Genomic DNA, 19,466 nt, shown 5'->3' on the forward strand with positions numbered 1-19,466 from the left:
AATATGTACATATATATAAACCATATTTATATGTATTCTATAAAGAGCCTCACTTTTATCGTGTATTTAAACGCTAGAGTTTTGAATTTACTAGAGTTCATTGAAAGCACCAGTGTTCAGTTAGCTTGGCAGCTAGCTACTAAAAACACACCATCTCCGCACGAATATCATCATCGTGACTGGTAGAATTATTTTATATTTCAGAGTTGTTTATGACTACAACACGACTCGTGTGTGTTCACGTCCAAAATATTTAAAATCATGTTTTCGTTCCCAGCGTGACTCGTGTGTAGTGAGCATTTCGCTAAGTTCGAACTCGTATTTTGAATGAAGCTACAGCAAGACAGAATGTGGCAAAATTTAACCATGACGTTTTCTGCAGAGGAAGAGAAAGAGCTGGCCAAAAGAATCACTTCCTTTCTATCACAGTATAGATACTTGTCCGAGTCATATATCATTGTGAGTGACATTTGTCTGGTTGTATGTGATATGAATTTTTTTTTTTTAGCTTGACTGATGTTTTTATTAAAGGAGTTCTTCACTGAAGATTTATGGCACAAATTGCCTGTCAGATGGCAGTCTGTTCTGCAGCATCTGTCATATCCTCAGATAGCAGAGCTGCTTCTGTTGGATGATGGACATAGACACAGGAGGTACATCCCGCCCCCACTGTATTTCATGACACATAAAGTTAGGCTGTGAATGTCCACCAGGAGAATAATACACAAGATGTGAGAAAATAACACCAGCAACAAGAGCAATCGATCAGAATATTGAGCCTTATTGTGTTGTCTTCTTAAGGTATTCATCTGTGTGGCCACTGTCCCTTTTGGCTTTCCGGGCCACTGCTCACTCCCTCGCCTTTCCCAGAAGTTCCCGTCCGTCACGAACTTGTCCAGACGGTCCGGCCAAACCCGATGAGTTTCTGAAGAACTTGAACCAGAGCTCATTGCTGGCACACGCCTTCCGGAAGCACGTCAAGCCCAAAAAGCAGCATGAGATCCGTGAACTGGGCATGGTACTTCAAGAGCTCTCATTGTTTGTAAGAAGGATTTCAAATGGGCTTTAACATGTTTTATTTGTTTTATTTATTGCATTGCAGTTGGTTAAACAACTTTGTGAGCAGACTGAGTGCAACAAAGTCGTGGATGTTGGTTCTGGACAGGTAAGTTGATGTAAAAAAAAATATTTAACATTGCATTTGAACAGCGTTCCCATTGAATAATTGACCTGCCTATGCAATCTGCCAATAAGCTCATTGTGCAGATCTGTTATTTTAAACATGGCTAATCTTATTTTTTACAAGCAAATATAAGGTGATTGATGCAAAGAAGTTGTGCAAAGAATTGACCTGGATTTTTTTTTTTTTAAAGATTAAAAAAAATACATCGTGCAACAGATATCAACCATAAATAAACATGTCCTTTCATTTTGCCTCTCCGACAACAGGGTCACCTGACTCGCTTTCTGTCATTCGGGCTCGGTTTGTCAGTGACGGCCATTGAGGCCGACCCTGCCCTGGTCGCCATGGCAACTAAATTTGACGGACAGCTTTTGTGCGCCTTGGACAAGGAGAGGCGAAAAAAACAGGTAATTTGAATTGAAAATTAAATACATGCTGACTATTACTACAAATTTTATTTGAAATTAAAATGTAAATATAAATTTGAAATGACTAGACTGTACTACAACTAATTGTTATTTCAATTTAAAATATGAATAAAATAAATCCTGATTATATCATACACTCCAAAATTAACCAGTTGTAAAATTCTTCCATCTGCACTCCTAATTTTGACTCCTCATCAAGTACCCGGACTCCTTTCAGAAGTGCTCCTCTGAGTCACCGTCATCAGAAGCATGTCCTCGCCATGTGACTGGTTGGGTGGACCCCAAGGCATCCTGGGAGGACTTCATCCAGCAGTTGGCCACAGACCACGATGGTCTGTTTACCCCTAGCAAAAAGAGACCCCGATGCCCCGAGCACACCGCAGAGGCGTCCGTCTTCGAGGGCGACGTCCGGCAAGACATGGTCCTCACCGGACTGCACGCATGCGGAGACCTCAGCCCCACCCTCCTCCGCCATTTTGTCAAATGTCCTCACATACGCGGCATCACTTCCGTGGCATGCTGCTACATGAAGCTCACCACCAAAGAGCATCCCGCACCTCCCGGCGTGCTCGGACCCCCCGATACATCACAGTCGGACTCCGAGAGCCTCGTCCGGGACTTTGGCTACCCAATGAGTGCGCACTTGCGGGGGCTGCCGGGACACCAGCTGTCCTACAAGGCACGGGAAGCGGCCTGTCACGCCATGGAGGACTATGTTGAGAGGCTGCGCGAGGAGAGCGCGCTGCTGAGGACCCATTGCTACCGCGCCGCACTTGAGGTCTTTATCACAGATGCCCGGCCGGATCTGCGCAGGGCCGGAATACAGACGGTGAAGAAAGCCCACTTGTTGACCTTCAATGAGTGAGTCGGCCATATTGCTGCAGTCCGTTCTGTACATTTTGTGCATTATACAATCAAGTTGAAATGCTGAGCACATTTTCATCTGTTCATCAAACAGCCTAAATTGTTACGCTTATACGTACTGTGCACTAGTCAGTATATTTAATCAACAAATTGAATTTAAAAAAATGACAATAGTATACACTACCAGTTTAACTCATTCAATTCCAAAGATGTGTTTATATGGCTTTAGAGTTCTGACATGAAATCTCAGGTGAATTTTTTACAGTATTTTTTTCCAAAATTAGGTAAAGAAGGGTGTGAAAATAGCTGGCACCCTCAAGTACTAGAGTTTGTCACCTGTGTTATACACTATTTTCATTTAATTGGAAATGATTTTTCAAAGAAATTCCAAGCCTACTATTCAGCCCATCATGTAGTTTAAAATTTAAATTGATATACCAATGTTATACATTTCATTTTGTTTTCAAAATTCTCTTATGAATACAAATACCATATACTGTGAATTCTAATTTTCTTTATTCTAAAAATATTAATTTAATTCAAACAACATTATTTTAATAAATATCATTATGTCATACTAGATTGAACTGAATGAAATTTCACTTGAATTGAAATGAATATTCACAATTTTTTTTAAATGGGACCAAAATATACACTATTAGTTTGAATTACATTTAATTTAATGTTCTCGTTAAAATTCAAATGCCTTTTCCATCCAGTCCTAATATTAGGCTTCAAAATGAATCAAATTCAAGTCAACAAATAGGGCTGTGGCCCAAGGAAGACAAGGCTTTTTGTTTTTAATCTCACGTTGCGTCTCAGGTATGCCCGTTTGGGTCTGACTCGTGTGGGCCTGCCACCATCCCTCCCCTTGGACGAGGGGCGCTCGGAGGTCATGCTGGCGCAGCAGCGCCGGGTGGTGGTATTCTTCAGCCTGGCTTTGCTGCTGGCCCCTGTGGTGGAGACGCTGGTTCTACTAGACCGCGTCATCTACCTGCGGGAGAACGGTGAGCTGCAGCCGCTTGAACAGGTTTTTGGACTATCATGTTTGATCTTATTGTACTGTCTTTGCAGGGGTGCACGGTCAGCTGATTGCGCTTTTCGACCCAAAGTTTTCCCCGAGGAATTTTGTGCTGGTGGCTCGGAAGCGCCCAGAATAAAAGCCTTCAAAGTATTGTACATTATGTAGATTTTAAGTTAAGGTCATTTTAGCCTTAGGTTTTTAAAGTACAAAGTAATGTTTGTTTTTTTTACCTGATATGTATTGCAATAAATCACACACAACCAACTTGTCTATGTGGTTGATTATAAAACACCAATATGGGCCTTTTTGCTAGGCAGACGTCATTTAGATACTTGGAAATAAACGTATTCAGCAATTTTTAGCAGTAAAAAGTACAATTAACTCTTTCAGTTCCATGGACAAGAATTATTTTCTTTTCAAATACTTACGTTGTGTGTCCATGACTAGAATTGTCGTCAAATACTATGCTTTTTTATGAAAGGATAGCTGACACCCTCAATTAGTGCTAATTTTAGTATTAAGCCAATTGAGCACTGTAGTGATGAACTGTGATCATTGGATAGCAGTGTTGCTCACGTTGGGGAAGAAAGCCATTCTGGACCTACTACACATACATTATATACTTGTGATTCAAATTAAGGAATGGAAATCAATCTTTAATATCATACCACCCTTGTTTTTCATAGACATAGCACAAAATATTCTGCTGGCCTTGAAGGATGAGTGAAAATGCTAAAAATCACTTTGCACTTTGCACTTTAGGGGTTGTTGTTTCCAATAACGCTTGGCACTGCGAGACCTTTAAAAACAGGTGAGCTGTGATTGGTCATTCTCAAAGCCGTCAATTGACAGCAAGTGAAAAATTGTCTTGGTCGTATTACTTAAACATAGAAATAATTTATTTATCCAGTTATTTTGGACCAAATAAAAACGTTTTAAAGCTAAGAATAACTAAATAACTATTTCTTTGAGAAAAAAGTAACTAACTTTTCATTGACCAACCGCAGACCCTCACCTTTTGACCCTCAATACAAACACACGCACACGATGCCCAGCAGATGTTGCAAGAAGGTTAAAGTCCACCAACAGAGCAGCAGTGTTCTGGGTCTGAAAAACATATTGCTCAAATTTGTATTCCTAAGTTAACCCTCAGGGACAACCATGTTGCGTTTGTTCCTTGTGACATTGGTTCTTCTGACCTCTCCTTGCGGGACCCTCGGAGCCAGGGACAATCGCCCCGCCTGCCAACCGCTGACCGCCTCCTTCTGTCGGGATGTGGGCTACAGGACCAGCAGGTACCCGAACGGAGTCCAGGGTTTCACTGTGCAGCAGCTGAGTCAGATCGTGGAGACGGCCTGCTCGCCGAATGTGGCCGCGCTCTTTTGCCGCGTGGCCTTCCCAGAATGCTCGGAGGACGATGCCCGTGTGAAGCCGTGCAAGGCTATGTGTCGCAAGGTGAAGAGTGACTGTGATGCCGCCCTCAAAGTTAAGCGGCTGACCTGGCCCAGCAAGCTTCAGTGTGACGCTTTGCCCGAGTCCAATTGTGTGCAGGTTAGTCACCAACTTCATCATCTACTTAAGTTACAATTTTGGCCTTTCAATGTGCGTGTTACATCTGCCACAGGCACACATTGACAATGCCTGCTATAAGTATCAGGCCTGATTTGGAGGTATTGAGTACTCTAGGAGGTTGTTGATACTTGTCACTGATACTAAACGTCAACATCAGGCCGATAGCAGCCTTATTTTTAGGTATGAAGTTCTCATGGAGGATGGAGTATCTCACATTGATTGGTGATGGTAGTGCCAGGAGCATTTATTTATTCATTTTCACATTTCTGCTGGATTGACTTTGAGGTGGTCAGCGATGCAAATGACGCTTGTGTGCTTTCAGGCTCAACAACCACAAGGCCCATCTTCTGCGGATCCAGCCGGAGCATGTCAGGCCATCACGGTTCCTCTATGCAAAGACCTTCCATACAGCCAGACCATCATGCCCAACACTTTGGGCCACACCACCCAGGAAGATGCGGGCCTGGAGGTGCACCAGTTCTTCCCGCTAATCAAGATCCAGTGCTCGCCGCAGCTCAAGCCGTTCCTGTGCTCCGTCTTCGTTCCCGAGTGCAGGGCGGGAAGTCCCCGGCCGCCATGCAGAACTCTCTGCCATCAGGCCCGCGCTGGATGTGAGGTCACCATGAACAGATTTGGGTTCAGCTGGCCTGAACGTCTGACTTGCGAAAATTTTTCGACATATTCTTGTGAGCAGGTAAGGAGAAGCAAGTTTGACATGTTTGCCATAGCTATTTATTGATGAACTTATGAAGTGATTTATCCAATTGTAAACTTGGGCCTAATCAGCTCCTTAATTCAACTTTTATGAGTTGTGTTTTTTTTTTTTCAAATATTAGTTCAAACTGTATTGGGCATTTCAAATGAACAGGAAATTTTTCTATGACTGTTGGGCTGTGCGTATGTTAGCATTTAGCTAGCAAACTTTGGCCAACTTTACCATGTTGGTTTGGTCAAACAGGTTGGTCCGACATTTTACTTTATCATTGCAACAAACAAGCTGTTTATTTGTCACTGCCAGCAGAAAAAAACAGAGAATTGAATATTCCATATTTAAAAAAAACAAAATGCTAAACCAAGACATGTTTTATGCCATCGAATTATGTCTACTAGCTTAATGCTAATATTTGAAGCGAAACACCAGAAGGAGCTAAAAAAAAATTAATTAGCCTGGATATTATAGTATTTTTACAATTACTACTCTACTTTACAATTACTACTACAATTACTACTACTACTGTGTTTTTTGAAAAGTCCACCTTGTCAGTAAAGTTTTAAGTATGATACTATGCTGCTTGGAAATCCAGCTTTGATGAACACAGAGCTCAACCAATTAAAAGTTATATCTAGCGGAACTATAGCTGGCCTGATCCCGATCACGTGATTAGAATAGAAATCGTGTTGATTGATTCACATCATTTTCAACTGATCGGATGTTGAAAACTGGAGATGTTGAAGGCATTGGGAACATTTTATGTGCATGGCAACACATTGAAGGTGAAAACTGATTGGACAAAAAAAAAAAAAAAAAACTGTGAAATGAAGACAAAAGATATTTGGAAATAAATTACAACATTGTAAGTTATAAATGCGGGTTGTGCTTCTGTCAGTGTTTGGTCCTGCCGAGTCGGCTTTAAAGGGCTTGAAGGCACACCACTGGTATTTATCCAGTACACCTTCAAAACACTACGACAGTAACACATTTAAAGCAGAAACGTATGTAAACACGACACGTGATTGTCTCCACGCAGGATCCCGGCAGCCGTTCCGAAACGACGACATCAGGAACATGCGAGACCATCACAGAGCCATTTTGCAAAGATCTCCCTTACACCGAGACCGTCATGCCCAACATCTTGGGCCACAAGACGCAGGCGGATGTGGGCCTTCAGGTCAACACTTACTTCACCCTGGTCAACATGGCGTGCTCGCCCCACCTCAAGACCTTCCTTTGCTCCGTGCTGACCCCCGAGTGCAAAGCGGGAAAAGCCCGCCTGCCCTGCAGGACCTTATGTGAACTGGTCCGGTCCAGCTGTGGGCCACTGCTCAGTGAATTTGGCTACGCTTGGCCCGAGTCGCTCAAGTGCGACACTTTCACCACTGCGTCGTGCCAGCACGTAAGAAATTGAAATTTAACACAACAAAAATGTGTCTACAATGCAGGCATGTTTGAGGATGATCTTGTGTATCTTTTTTCAGTTTGGCATAGACGAGGGCGGCAGCATTTGCGAGCCCCTCACCATCCCCATGTGCCAAGGCCTGCCCTACAACCAGACCCTGATGCCCAACCAATTGGGCCACACCAGCCAGCGCGACGCTGCGGTCAAAATGTCCTTCTTTCATTCCATCGCCCAGACCAGCTGCTCGACCGACATCCGCCCCTTCTTGTGCGCCGCCTACGCCCCGCGGTGCTTGAACGGCCAGATCCGCCGCCCCTGCCGCGGTTTCTGCCAAAAGGCCCGTGACAGCTGCGAGGCACGTTTGGGACGCTATGGCATCTCCTGGCCTCAAGAGCTGCACTGTGATGCCTTCCCACAGGACGCCTGTGTCACCGTATGGATAATTTCTATTATATTTTTGTACGTTAAAGTGTGTTTGTCAAACACTTACTAGTTTTGGAATCAGAGGCCGGCAAAAGAGGGATTGGGAACTAGAAAATGCTTGTTTTTTTTTCACCCCAAATTTGTAAAAGTTGAAGACAACTTGCAAGTTGGGATTTTAGCCAGAAACTTAGAAGTCAAATCATCATTTCACGGGCCACATTAAACGATGTGGCGGGCCGGATCTGGCCCCCGGGCCTTGAGTTTGGCACCTGTGAGACAACAAACCTATCATCATGTTGCTGTAGTTATAAACCCTTAAACAACTTATATTTTATAAACCTAACGTTTATATAAAACATTGCCCCCTAGTGACCATGCTCATTGAATTAAACAGGAAGTCTTGAACAGGAAATCAAACCTTTTTGTTTTTAATCTCACAAACGCTCTATGCCACTGCATATTATGATTAATATTGTCTTTGTGGAAGATGAATTAAGCTGTAAAATTCACCTGTATTTTTCTCTGGTTGGCCACTTTTCCACTTGCTGTCTAGGGAAAATGACCGCAGTTGCTCAGGGTTTAGTTCATGACAAATCACGGTTTAGATTATGAATATCACAAAAGTGAGTTTCTTGTTTCTGTTTATGCTTGTTTAAAAGCATGATTGTAATGACACTGAGACCAACATGGCTGCCTAAAGATTCCTTTTTTTAAGTAAGTGTCATGTAATTTTTAGAAGACAGCAAATGGCAAAATGGCCTCCCCATGGGATGGATAAAAATGGGTGGATCTTTCTGCCTACTTCATATCCCGCAAAATGAATCATAATAACGTGTTTGAACTGGTGGCATTGCAGAGATCATTTTGTCCATAAAAAATTTGAGTGTTGAGGTCCTCTTTAAAATTTGATGTTTAACTCAATGACCATTGTGTTGGTCCTTCTGGTGTGTGCGATGTGTCCACTAGGTGGCAGTAATATTCATACACACTTAAAACACACAAATGTGACAATGAAACATTAAAACTGCACCTCAAGGTTTAGTCTCTCTTCACTTTCCATAAAAAATAAATTGGTAAACAAAACCTTTGGGATGACTTGTCCATTAAAGCAAAAACACTTTACAGTAATTCTTTACATCTATTGAATTGTGGTATTACTGTGCGGTCTAATTTATGAATATTGCAGCACTATAATAAGCAGAGTTGACTGGGGTTGATTACACAATAACCCAAGTAATTCAGCACCAAATGGCGTTTATGTTATGATTAATAATGTTCTTATTTCTTTTGCAGGGCGATGACAGGTCTGAGGTAAACAAACACACCTCGAACACACTCACAGGCCAAAACGTGGTACACACATAGTTTGGACAAAAGTATTGGGACACCAATCGACTGTAAACATTTTCATTGTTATCGCCACTATGGTGAAACGATCATGAAGGAGGTTGAGCATATTTTTCTCAATTCTTGTGCGTCTGATCAACAGATGTTGAATGCTGAGGGCGTGGCGGCAAGGCTGCAGGCTGGAGGCCACTCGATTGGTGGAAAATGTCAGTTCGCATTCTATACTTTATTTGTTTTCTTTTCACACTAATGGTGGTGTTTATCTTTTTAAATAGCGCTGACTATCAGAACTGCGCGTTTGCTGCTGACACTCGCAGATGTATCCTTAGGGCTTGTTTGAATCTACACACTTTGATGCTCACAGCCTGACATGGTTGCCATTTCTACTGATCACATTTTAACAAAACATGCTCACTCAAATGTGCTGCATATATATATATATATATATATATATATATATAATATATATATATATATATATATATATATATATATATATATATATATATATATATATATATATATATATAAATGTTGTGTATGCATGTTAGTGTGTGAGGTTGAGTTTCCTGAGGCAAGTCTCTCAGGTAGACAAATCTGGAGACCTGGACATGGTGGAATACTTCCAGCTAGACCACTATGTGGCGGCGGCCAGACGGGATTACCTGGACAGCTACGAGAGAAGGCAACCACCTTCTTTCACTCAAGCGAACATGAACGAGGCCTTAACTGTGCGAGGTAATGCTTTTTCATTAGATTTGTACAACACATTACAAACCTTTTCCATTAGACTATTTTTTGGTAAATGACTACATACAAAGTAGTTTGAAAAAAAACATGGGTTCAAGAGGTGATCCCAGAGGGACACCCGTTTAAACAACCCTGTTTCTGTCTTTCCTGAAGAATTTGACTTAGATAAGGACAGCTTAAAGACGCTTTGGTTGGAGTACAACCGCCAAGGGAAACTCGAGTATGATGACTTCATTGCTTTGCTGACACGGATGCAAATCCTTAAAGGTGACATTTTTATTATACGTAAAACTAATAAAATGTGAACTCACACAAGATCAGTTTCAACATTTTATTTGACTTTTTATGCTTGGATGCACAAACATGCATAGACATTTAGCGATTAGCAACATTTATATGCTATTTGCTTAGCTTGACTACCCTTTTATCACAGTGGTGTTTATTGAATTAATATTTCAACAGGTCGTTTCCAAACTCACCTCCTCAATTTGCCATGTGACTGCCAATTGGCCAGCTTCTCTTTCAAGCAGGTGAGTTAACTGTCACCGGACACTTCATTAGGTACACAAACCAAAGTGATACCGATCAAAGTAGAATTCTGTACCTGATGTAGTGTGTATAGCCTGTTGTTTAGCTCAAGGAGCCATTGTGTCAAAGTACAACTAATATTCCCTTTTTATTTACAACTTTTCATTATAATGCTTTGTATTGTTATTTTTTATATCAATACTTTTCCTCCTTACAGTTCATGAAATCTGCTGTCGTCTGAGAACCAACTTGGACATTTTTTGTAGCACCTTTTTCATATTACAATTTAATAGCTAAATGAGTGTAATTATTGATGATAAACATATAACTACATTGCTAGTACACAATATGTTAGGGTGTTAATGAAGAGTGAAAAATATTGCTATGTTAAACATACACTAATTGCAAAATGGAACCTCTTAAGTCAAACGTGTCATTCCATGTCAAATCTTCGAAAGGAATTAATTACAAGTTAGGTAATCAAAATTCCTTACGAGGTTTATAATTGCCTTTGAATGCCACAGGGTAGTGCCAAAGCGCAACTTTTACATCAACAGCTTTTTTTTTAGCTGTGCACAATTTTTTTTTTAAAAAGTGAAATTGTTTTCAGTAAATTATCCCCCCAAAATTGGATAGGCTAATCCACAACTACCGAATTGTGAACATGTGGAGAAATACCGTGAGTTTAATTAATCCAGACATGGGTCTGTGCCTAAAATGTGGTGTAAAAAAGTGTATTATGTGCGCATCGCGACAGCTGCTGGTGTTACGTAATTCTGGGAATGTAATGAAGTTGACATGTTATCCAGGGGTGTAAACAAATCACAGTAGATTGATTAAGTGTATTTTCTTTTCTCTATTTTCAGCAAAATGTATGGTAAAGAAATTTAGCATTTGCAGATGCATTAGCATCCCCTCTGTAAAATCAAAAACATTTTGCTGTCCGGGCCAATCATTTTTGGGCATCATTTTGTTGTTGACAAAATTAATGAGTGATGTTGGACTTTGAAGGTTCTGATGTTTAAACAAAAATACATATGAATAAAAATGAGTCTACATATAAAAAAAAAAAAAATGCCATATGTCCTTCCTCACATGCTCATGGTCACCTGGATAAACTGGATGGAGAAAAAGGTAAATGTCAATGTTGGAAAAAAAAAAAAAAGTCATATTGGCTGCTGGATTTGCACTGTGGATCAAAGAGCCTATTTCCAATTTGACTTGATGACAGAGTATATTATATTTACCCCAAAGCACACCAAATGTACCTTATTTACTTTAAAAATTATGTTTTCTATGATTCAAATTTAACATTAACTTGAGATTGGTGATGTCATTTAAAAATCCACTGTAAGCAAAAAATGTGGTTTTAAAGGTAGTAATGTACATGGAGGGAAAAAAATTGCATTTTTAGTAGTTTACATTTACAGCAGGTGTTTTTAATGTCATTTAAAACACAGAGTAAAGCCAGCCAGCCCAGCGTAAAACAACAAAACGGCACACTTACATCGTCGTATTGAAAGTTGGCGTTACCATTTTGCGATGTGTCCCGGCGACGGAAATGATCTGAAAATGCGCACACACACAGACACAGGTCAAAAGGTTGATTTTGTATCATAAAAATATATTTTTGGGATGGACGGGGGGATCTCACCAGTCAAGCCACGAAGTCGGACGCAGCAGCTCACAAAATCATCAAAGGGGATTCTTCCGTTGATACTGTAGCGCTTCATTATCATATTCATAGCATTAGCACTCAGATTGTAGCCTACACATACAAACACACACAGTAAATATTAACAAGGGATAAAATAAAATGCATTGTATTTTTGTGGCAGATGAAAACATTGTTATACAAAACAAATGATTTATCGTATATTTACTGAAACAGATTTTAACAGATGCGGGTGTGAACATTTGAATTCTGTTTTATTTGAGGCTAAATCCAAGTGCTCTCTGCTAGCTTCAGTTTTGACCATCAGAAGGAATTGTGCTGTTTTCTTAAGTCAGGAAACAAATAATTAGAACATTAAAATAAAACCTCCTCTATTCTATCTGTCGTAGACTTGCTCAAACACTGGATGTTCTCGAATTTAGCTTGGTAGAGAACGTTGCTAGGAACGTTGAACGCTCCTTCTATTTCCGAACTGGCCCTCCCACCTACAACAGGGTGAGCCTATCAGGTTATGATTAACAAATGACAGCTGCTGTTGCTTCCGATTTATAACATACCCAGAGATTTGATGGCCTGTTGCATCTCCTGAGCCTCCACCGTGCCACTGCGGTCGCGGTCAAAGGACATGAAAATGTTCTTCCAGGCGTTGAGCGCCTGCCACAGATCTTTGAACTCTGCGAAGCCCATGGTGCCAGACATATCTCGCTGACAGATGCCCATCAAGGACTCTATCACAGCTCTTTTTTGCTTATGAAAAGTGTTTTAACATCAGCAAGGATACGTCCAGCATGTTGATCATCAGTCTGCAGGTGTCCATGTTGAAGGCTGTGTTTAACAATAACAACAAAAAATAGGGAGCAAATTCAAAGATAATCTATCAAATCTTTTCCTATGGGCTTTTCTTATTTAACGTTGTGGGTAGCAAATGAAACTTGACATGATTCTATTGGGTTTTTTTGAGGGGGGGGGGGGGGGGGGGGTCTGAGGGTTGAGCATACAAACTCCTCACATGAAGGCCAGAGCAAAGACTCAAACCAAGAACTTCAGAACTGTGAGGCATTCATGCTAACCACTTGTCCACTATATCGACAAAGATGCAGCATTGTCCTGTTATTACTTACGTTGATAAGTGCCAGAGATGCCGGACTGAGTGAGGCATCGTTGTAGCTCATCTGCAGATATCTGCCCGTCCTATCAACAACAACAACAAAAGTTATGAGCTATTGACTAATATCCTCTTGTGTCTAGTTTCAATTTACACTCACTTGCCCGGCAACAGCCACAAAGTATCCATAGAGAGGATCTTGCTGCTGCTGCTGCTGCACATTTGAGTAAAAACAAATTTTAGAGACTTCACATGACATGCGCATATGTAAAGTACAATTCCAAAATATGTAGTGTTATAGTAAAATACAGAAAACAAAAAAATATTAGCTGAATTTTAAAGGTCAATAAAAATAGAAACTAAATGAAATTTGAAATAAAAATAGTCAACAGTGCACTTTAGGATTTGCTAAATTAAAATAGATAGATACCCTTGACTCATATATATATATATATATATATATATATATATATATATATATATATATATATATATATATATATATATATATATATATATATATATATACTGTACATATGTGTGTGTGTGTGCGTGCATGTGTGTGAAAATAGAGCCTAAAGTACATTGATAGTTAAATTAAAAAATAATAATAATCTGGGGGGGAACAATTTATTTTTTTTTCCCATTAAAAAAAAAATCATTTATGCGTATTATTTTTCCTCATATACGTTTAAATACATGGGGGAAAATGCACACTCAACATAAGCTATAACTTGTGTGACCTTTTTTCCGGTACATGTACAGTACATTGGGCGTGTCGAAATTAACCGAGGCTCAAATGTCATCGATTAATTGTAGCGTTTCTGCAAGTAAATCTACAGCCAAAACAACCATTAATTGCATCTGGTAAAACTTGCATGATTGCATAACTGCAAAAAAAAATAATATATAAAACATTTGCAGCTAGCCACACATGTTTTGTGCACATTTCTAGCTTTTTGCGGTGGTAATGTATTGATGAAGTCGCTAAATAAACTCACATTTGACGCAGAAACATTTAACTTGGTGCATTTTTTAATCAATGGAATTTCCCCTACTTCCGCGACCCTCTCTCAAAGCCAAGCACCGAAGCACTTTTCTCGGCCACACTTCCTCGAAACATCGCCCTTCTTACCATTCCACCCGGAGCGGCGCCGTATCCTGCATAAGCCATTTTCAACCTCGTCGAAAAAGATATTAAATGTGAACTTTGATCCCAAGTTTGTTAGTGGAGTAGGTATAGATGGTAAGGTTATTATTCTCTGCTCCTCCCACAAGCTTCTTTTTCTATTTTCCTGTTGAGTTAGCGCTAAGAGTCCACCAATCACACTCTAGCGTTTTCCCCCTCTTCGTGGGCGTGTCAGCAGAAAATGTCGGTGAAACAATTATCCACTTCGATAAAATACCATCAACATAGTTTAATAGGTTAAAACTAAGAATCGGTAGACAAGAAGTCAAGAAATGCAGACGTAATTTAATTTATTAGACAATAACACATTCACCATGCGGCATTTTAATTGGTCAAGAACGACCGCATGACTTGTGATTGAGCATTCTTACCTGTAGAGGGCGCGCTGACTAATTAGGTAACACACAAGGAAGAAACTCTGAAGTCATTCCGTGCAAAATGGCGGACACCGCATTAACGGCAAACCGCGACGTTTTTTAGTTGTTGAGTGAGTTTTCTCATTAATTGGATCGATCGCCTCTACAATGTCAGACTCTTTGAAAATCTCAACCCTGCCGGAGCGAATGGAGCGCCTGCAGGAGTTGGTGGAATTTACCGAACGGTGCCAGAAGCAGATACAAGACATGTACGACGCACTGGGATGGTCACCGGATTCCGACCCGAATAAGGTAACCATAACTGTAACATCTAGCTACTAAGATGACAAAAATAAATACATAAAATCCTTCTAACAGGGCTGCACAATATATGGTAAAATAAAATATCACAGCGATTGCAGCACGTGACTAAAATATGCATATCAAAAACTCTTATTGTTTCATTATGTAATGTACTATAATGAATTAACTCAAAGTACGTTGAGCATGCTTATATTGCCTCTTGAAAAACGAAAATAAACCGAGAAATCATTACACAAGTTTTATTTTCTGATTGAATGTGTTTTCGGAATATGACTCAAGAAGCAAAATCCCTCATCTTAAGGAATGGCCTTGAGATATTTTATCGACATTCTTTATAACAATTCACAATAAACCTTCCTTGTCAATACAACATAGAACAACAACACAACAAAACATAAAGCAATAACACAAATATGTACAAATTATCCGACATACAATGAAAGGATATAATTGACAGACTTCACTTAAACAAATTAGAATAAGTGTTCAGAATCATTTCCCTTTTCCTATTATTTTCAACAATATTAGTTTTGAATATTTAAAACAGAGCGACATTGAAAAAAAAACAATAAAAAGACAAACGATATTGCAGATGTCTGTCTGTGTATGAAGAATGAAATTATACTTTTATCTTGAATTTTATTTCTGTGATTACTTTTTTGAAAACCAAACTCCTCTGTTTTCCCATAACTTCACACTAAATGAACTTTCACAAAAATGATGAATTACACTTTCTTGAACAGACCTACAAAACGTACATTTTTCATTCAATTGGTCAAATCTCGAAATATATTCATTCCATTGGTATATGTTAAGTAATATTTTTAAATGTGTTTCTCTAACTATTAGTTATACGATTTTTAAAGAATAGCCTCAATTTATGCCAATTTACATTTGCAAATTAAAACAATGACCAATTTGTCACAGTTGCTCAAGCTAACCTTACAACCATTCACAACTCAACTGTTTTCTCAATCGGGTCACATTAAATTTGCTTGCAAAGATACAACGGAGTAGAGTAGCACCTTGATTCATTTCTATCTTAATGAGAATTCATTATTTTTTTAAATTTGATGTGATTAATTTTCTTTTAATTCAGGAACCCATGGATCTGTGTCCCTATGATCCCGGCCATCGCGTCCCTGTCCGCAGCATGGAGAGGCACAAAGCTTCTTGTTACCTGACAAAGATGGGCTATTCTCCCGAGGAGCAGGTGGTGCCATTTTACTGTCTCGCCCTTCGACTTGTGGTTCGTGCGAGAAAGTAACACAAGCTATCTTTCAGGCTGAGATGTGCGACACTTCTGCGTCTTACGTCAACACCTGCGTCCGCACCTTCACGATGGGTGAGTGAGGACTTCCCTTCCATTTTTGCGTTGTAACATCATGAGCAGAGTTGGGCGGTACAGTAAGTGGTGGACTATTTCCTTCCTGCAGACAAAAACCTTCAGAACCAGGTGCTCCAACAGGCCAGGTCTGCTGCTCCACTCATGAAGATGGAAGGCGTCTTCTGGCAAGGTACCAACATTGTTCCGTTGCTGAGCGATTTATCTAATCATTTTTTTCTGTAGAATGAATTGAACTCTTGTGGTCTATTAGGTCAGTACGCCTCCCAGCCCGTTGATGTGCCACAGAACCATAAACGAGCCGTGTGCGACCTCACGGTGGCCGACCGGCTGGCGCTGTATGACCATGTGATCAGCGTCGTCAATCAAGAGAAGACCGTCGCCGCCTCGGGCAACGAGGAGCTTTACGTGGATCTGGTGTCCAAGTTGAAGAAGGGTAAGGGTACATCACTGAAAAAAGGTTGAGAACCACTGCTTTCAACATTCATGTAACATACGACAAATTATGACAATGCAGACGATTACTGTCTTGCATGAAATGCCAAAAATCGGCCTATCACTATCAAGATTATCAGATCGGCTTTAAGTTCAGTGACTACCAATCACGGCTCACCTCTTGATCATGTGGCATTCATAAGATAAGCTGTGATTGGTCGTTAGCTTAAGTTGATGTCATTTTCAGTCGACAGCAAGTGGCATAATGTGTTTTTAAATATTTTAATGGACAACAATCGACAAATCTGTGTTTTGTATATATGCATTTATTTTGCTTAAGGGAAGTCGCTAATAACAAATATCTGTAAACCAACTGCGTTTTTGTTAGCTGACGAACAGAACGAGCCAAAGACTCATCTGGAGCTGATGGCGGAGATGCGGGACTACAAGAGACGGCGGCAGTCCTACCGCGCCAAAAACGTCCACATTACCAAGAAGTCCTACACGGAAGTATGAGTCCCTAGCCGTGACGTCGGAAGGCCTTTTTTTTTCTTTTTTTTTTAATGAGGGTATAACCTTCTCACAGGTTATCAGGGAAGTTATCCAGGTCCACTCGGAGGAGCTCGCCAAACAGTGGAAGGAAGAGCATGAAGACTATGAGGAAAAAGAAGAAATGGAGGATGAGGCTAGAGAAGGAACATCCCATAGGTTCCTTAATTTTATCTTGATTCTAAAAGCAATAATTGTCATGTTCATTTCAAGCCTTTTCATTTATAACAGGCGTCAACGGGATGAACGGCGATCCTTGTCTTCCGAGTCCCGCCCATCGCGTACCAAGCGCCACCGTAGCCGCGAGAGGAGTCGAGACAGAGAAAGCAGGAAAAAAAGGAAAAGGTGGAATTGTTTTCCTGTGATTATCATGCCGGGATTTCACATGTTCTTTTATTAAATTGAACTGCTTGGATCTGCACAGAAATTCACGCTCCCCAGAAGACAGGCACCACCACAGCAAAAGGAAAAAAAAGAAAAAGAAAAAGAGAGGACCCAGTGAAAGTTCCTGAACAGATAACGTTTCTCAATAAAGTTGTGCTTGTCAATAAAGTTGTGCTGAAGCAACATGGCATGTTTTCTGGAGGGGGGGGTGTTCACGCAAAAACAGGCTTATGTATCAGAAAATTTAAATTTAAGATATTGATATAGATATGCTGCATTCTAATTCCTCACTTAATTCTCTTTAAATTTATATATAATACATGGAAGTAGCTCAGAAATAGACTAAGTAATTTGAATGTTGCCGAGTTGAAACCCCTCCAGTTAATTTTAGAGTTGAAGAGTAATAAATAGTAGTTGTCAGATGTAAAACTACATTTTGACGCCATTTTGGTTGTCATCCAATCAGAATACAGGCTTGTCATGTGGAGCCTATTGAATAATTGGATGGGCAATTTAAACAAAGTATTTTTTTCGGGGAGCTCACTTAATTCCATGCGAAACTCTAGGATTACACATGAGATAACGCCAATTCTACAGATGAAAATTAAGAGGTTGAAGGTGGCAACGTAAAATGGCGGGCGACGATTCTTCCGTGCACGACTTTTACCCACAAACCTTTGCGCCCATAACGGAAAATTTAGAACCACACACCTGAAAATCATACGTTTTTTTAAAATGTCATTTGGAACTAGTGAAGTGTGAAAAAATGTATACTAGGATTTCTATTGGAAATTTATAGCAAATGCATTGAGTTATGAAAACCAATGGTCAAAATGGTAGAGTAGGCAAAGAAATAAGCTATCTCGACTTGTCAATCCATTTGCGTTTCATTTCCAAGTCGCGTTATTAAATCTTGCGCCTTTCCGTAATTGGGAAAGGTTTCGTAGAGTTTCAATTTTTGGAACGCCCTGCTAATGCGGGGCTTCTCAGGACCAAAACAAATTATGACGATGTTAACAACTATGCGAATTTCGTCTTTTATTAGCAACATTGTGATACTCTTTCGCGAGCACGCCTTAACTTGTTGAGTACCTCCAACATTCTCAGAAAGATAACATTTGCACATGGCTTCGCCCCCAAAAGAGAAAAAAATGAAGATCTTAAACCTCACGCCAAATATGCGTGGCCCGTATTATGCAGCCACACCACTCTCTGCCTCTGATTCAAAGAATTTACACAACGCATTTATCAATTATTTGTTGTAAAAATATAATAATAGTGCGTTGAGTGTGTGCAGGATTTCGTTCAAAACCTTGCCTGTCAGCAAAACAAACGTGACGTCACACAGAAATGTCGAAACGGCGAAACCGCCTGTTAAAATGGTCGGGTACTGGTTCAAATAACCTGATTCGTCAGTTTGAATCCATGCCACTCTTGTTTCCCTTCATTTCGTATAAATCTTTCGCCTTTTACTAAAGATTTCCGTGGGGAGGAACAACAAGAGTAATATACAAATTTTTGATGCTCTGCGATTGCGGAGCTTTCTCTATGGTTAAATTAAACGCATGAAGCAACAGGCCGGTACACTTCTAACACCGTCTTTACAAAATAAAATCGTCATCCGTCTTTAATTGCTGTTTATTTACTCTTCAGATCGAAAACAACATGCGTATAATACTTTGGTTGTCTTGCAGTAGAAACAATACACAATTGTAGTGAAGTTTTAATAACAATACGGAATCAAAGAATGTTAAGGCAAATTATGGTGTTTCGATAAATTTGCCCTCAGTCACGGAAAGGGTCAAGACTTGTAATTAGGAAATGACCTTGAGCTAATTTCATTTGAACAATGTATTTATTATATACAT

General features: G+C 40.0%; 4 protein-coding genes and 1 non-coding gene across 6 annotated transcripts; 4 read left to right on the forward strand and 1 right to left on the reverse strand.

Annotated features, from left to right (window-relative positions):
• Positions 1–125: 125 nt before the first annotated feature.
• On the forward strand, positions 126–3,763 carry mettl25b (methyltransferase like 25B). Of its 2 annotated transcripts, none has more exons than XM_088410910.1 (8): positions 126–459; positions 532–653; positions 802–1,018; positions 1,103–1,165; positions 1,450–1,590; positions 1,811–2,472; positions 3,298–3,482; positions 3,550–3,763. In XM_088410910.1, the coding sequence occupies exons 1-8, from the start codon at positions 328–330 to the stop codon at positions 3,633–3,635; spliced, it is 1,608 nt and encodes a 535-aa protein (XP_088267036.1). In that variant the 5' UTR covers positions 126–327; the 3' UTR covers positions 3,636–3,763. The 2 variants fall into 2 exon arrangements, with proteins under 2 accessions (XP_088267036.1, XP_088267037.1); XM_088410911.1 differs by having other exon boundaries at positions 1,829–2,472.
• An 802-nt stretch (positions 3,764–4,565) lies between these two features.
• LOC148426377 (uncharacterized) lies at positions 4,566–11,311 on the forward strand. The gene is made up of 11 exons (XM_088410555.1): positions 4,566–5,050; positions 5,394–5,765; positions 6,820–7,185; positions 7,268–7,621; positions 8,905–8,922; positions 9,101–9,164; positions 9,234–9,277; positions 9,546–9,696; positions 9,862–9,975; positions 10,171–10,238; positions 10,454–11,311. Exons 1-11 carry the CDS (start codon positions 4,661–4,663, stop codon positions 10,475–10,477), a joined length of 1,965 nt encoding a protein of 654 aa, XP_088266681.1. The 5' UTR covers positions 4,566–4,660; the 3' UTR covers positions 10,478–11,311.
• On the reverse strand, positions 10,026–14,363 carry LOC148426378 (sorcin-like). The gene is made up of 8 exons (XM_088410557.1): positions 14,152–14,363; positions 13,177–13,230; positions 13,033–13,102; positions 12,693–12,736; positions 12,469–12,616; positions 11,891–12,004; positions 11,744–11,802; positions 10,026–11,354 (listed from the first exon to the last, which is right to left on the reverse strand). The coding sequence occupies exons 1-8, from the start codon at positions 14,188–14,190 to the stop codon at positions 11,328–11,330; spliced, it is 555 nt and encodes a 184-aa protein (XP_088266683.1). The 5' UTR covers positions 14,191–14,363; the 3' UTR covers positions 10,026–11,327.
• A 247-nt stretch (positions 14,364–14,610) lies between these two features.
• snrnp48 (small nuclear ribonucleoprotein 48 (U11/U12)) lies at positions 14,611–17,781 on the forward strand. Its single transcript, XM_088410925.1, has 9 exons — positions 14,611–14,873; positions 15,985–16,098; positions 16,170–16,230; positions 16,322–16,402; positions 16,484–16,666; positions 17,054–17,175; positions 17,252–17,373; positions 17,446–17,559; positions 17,639–17,781. Exons 1-9 carry the CDS (start codon positions 14,730–14,732, stop codon positions 17,724–17,726), a joined length of 1,029 nt encoding a protein of 342 aa, XP_088267051.1. The 5' UTR covers positions 14,611–14,729; the 3' UTR covers positions 17,727–17,781.
• A 1,245-nt stretch (positions 17,782–19,026) lies between these two features.
• On the forward strand, positions 19,027–19,140 carry LOC148426380 (U5 spliceosomal RNA). Its single transcript, XR_015865259.1, has one exon. It is a non-coding gene; the product is annotated as a U5 spliceosomal RNA (small nuclear RNA).
• The last annotated feature ends 326 nt before the right edge of the window (positions 19,141–19,466 follow it).

The sequence above is a fragment of the Hippichthys cyanospilos genome, chromosome 3 (assembly GCF_059441005.1).
Source record: "Hippichthys cyanospilos isolate Australia breed blue-spotted pipefish chromosome 3, RoL_Hcya_1.0, whole genome shotgun sequence".
Classification (NCBI taxonomy): domain Eukaryota; kingdom Metazoa; phylum Chordata; class Actinopteri; order Syngnathiformes; family Syngnathidae; genus Hippichthys; species Hippichthys cyanospilos.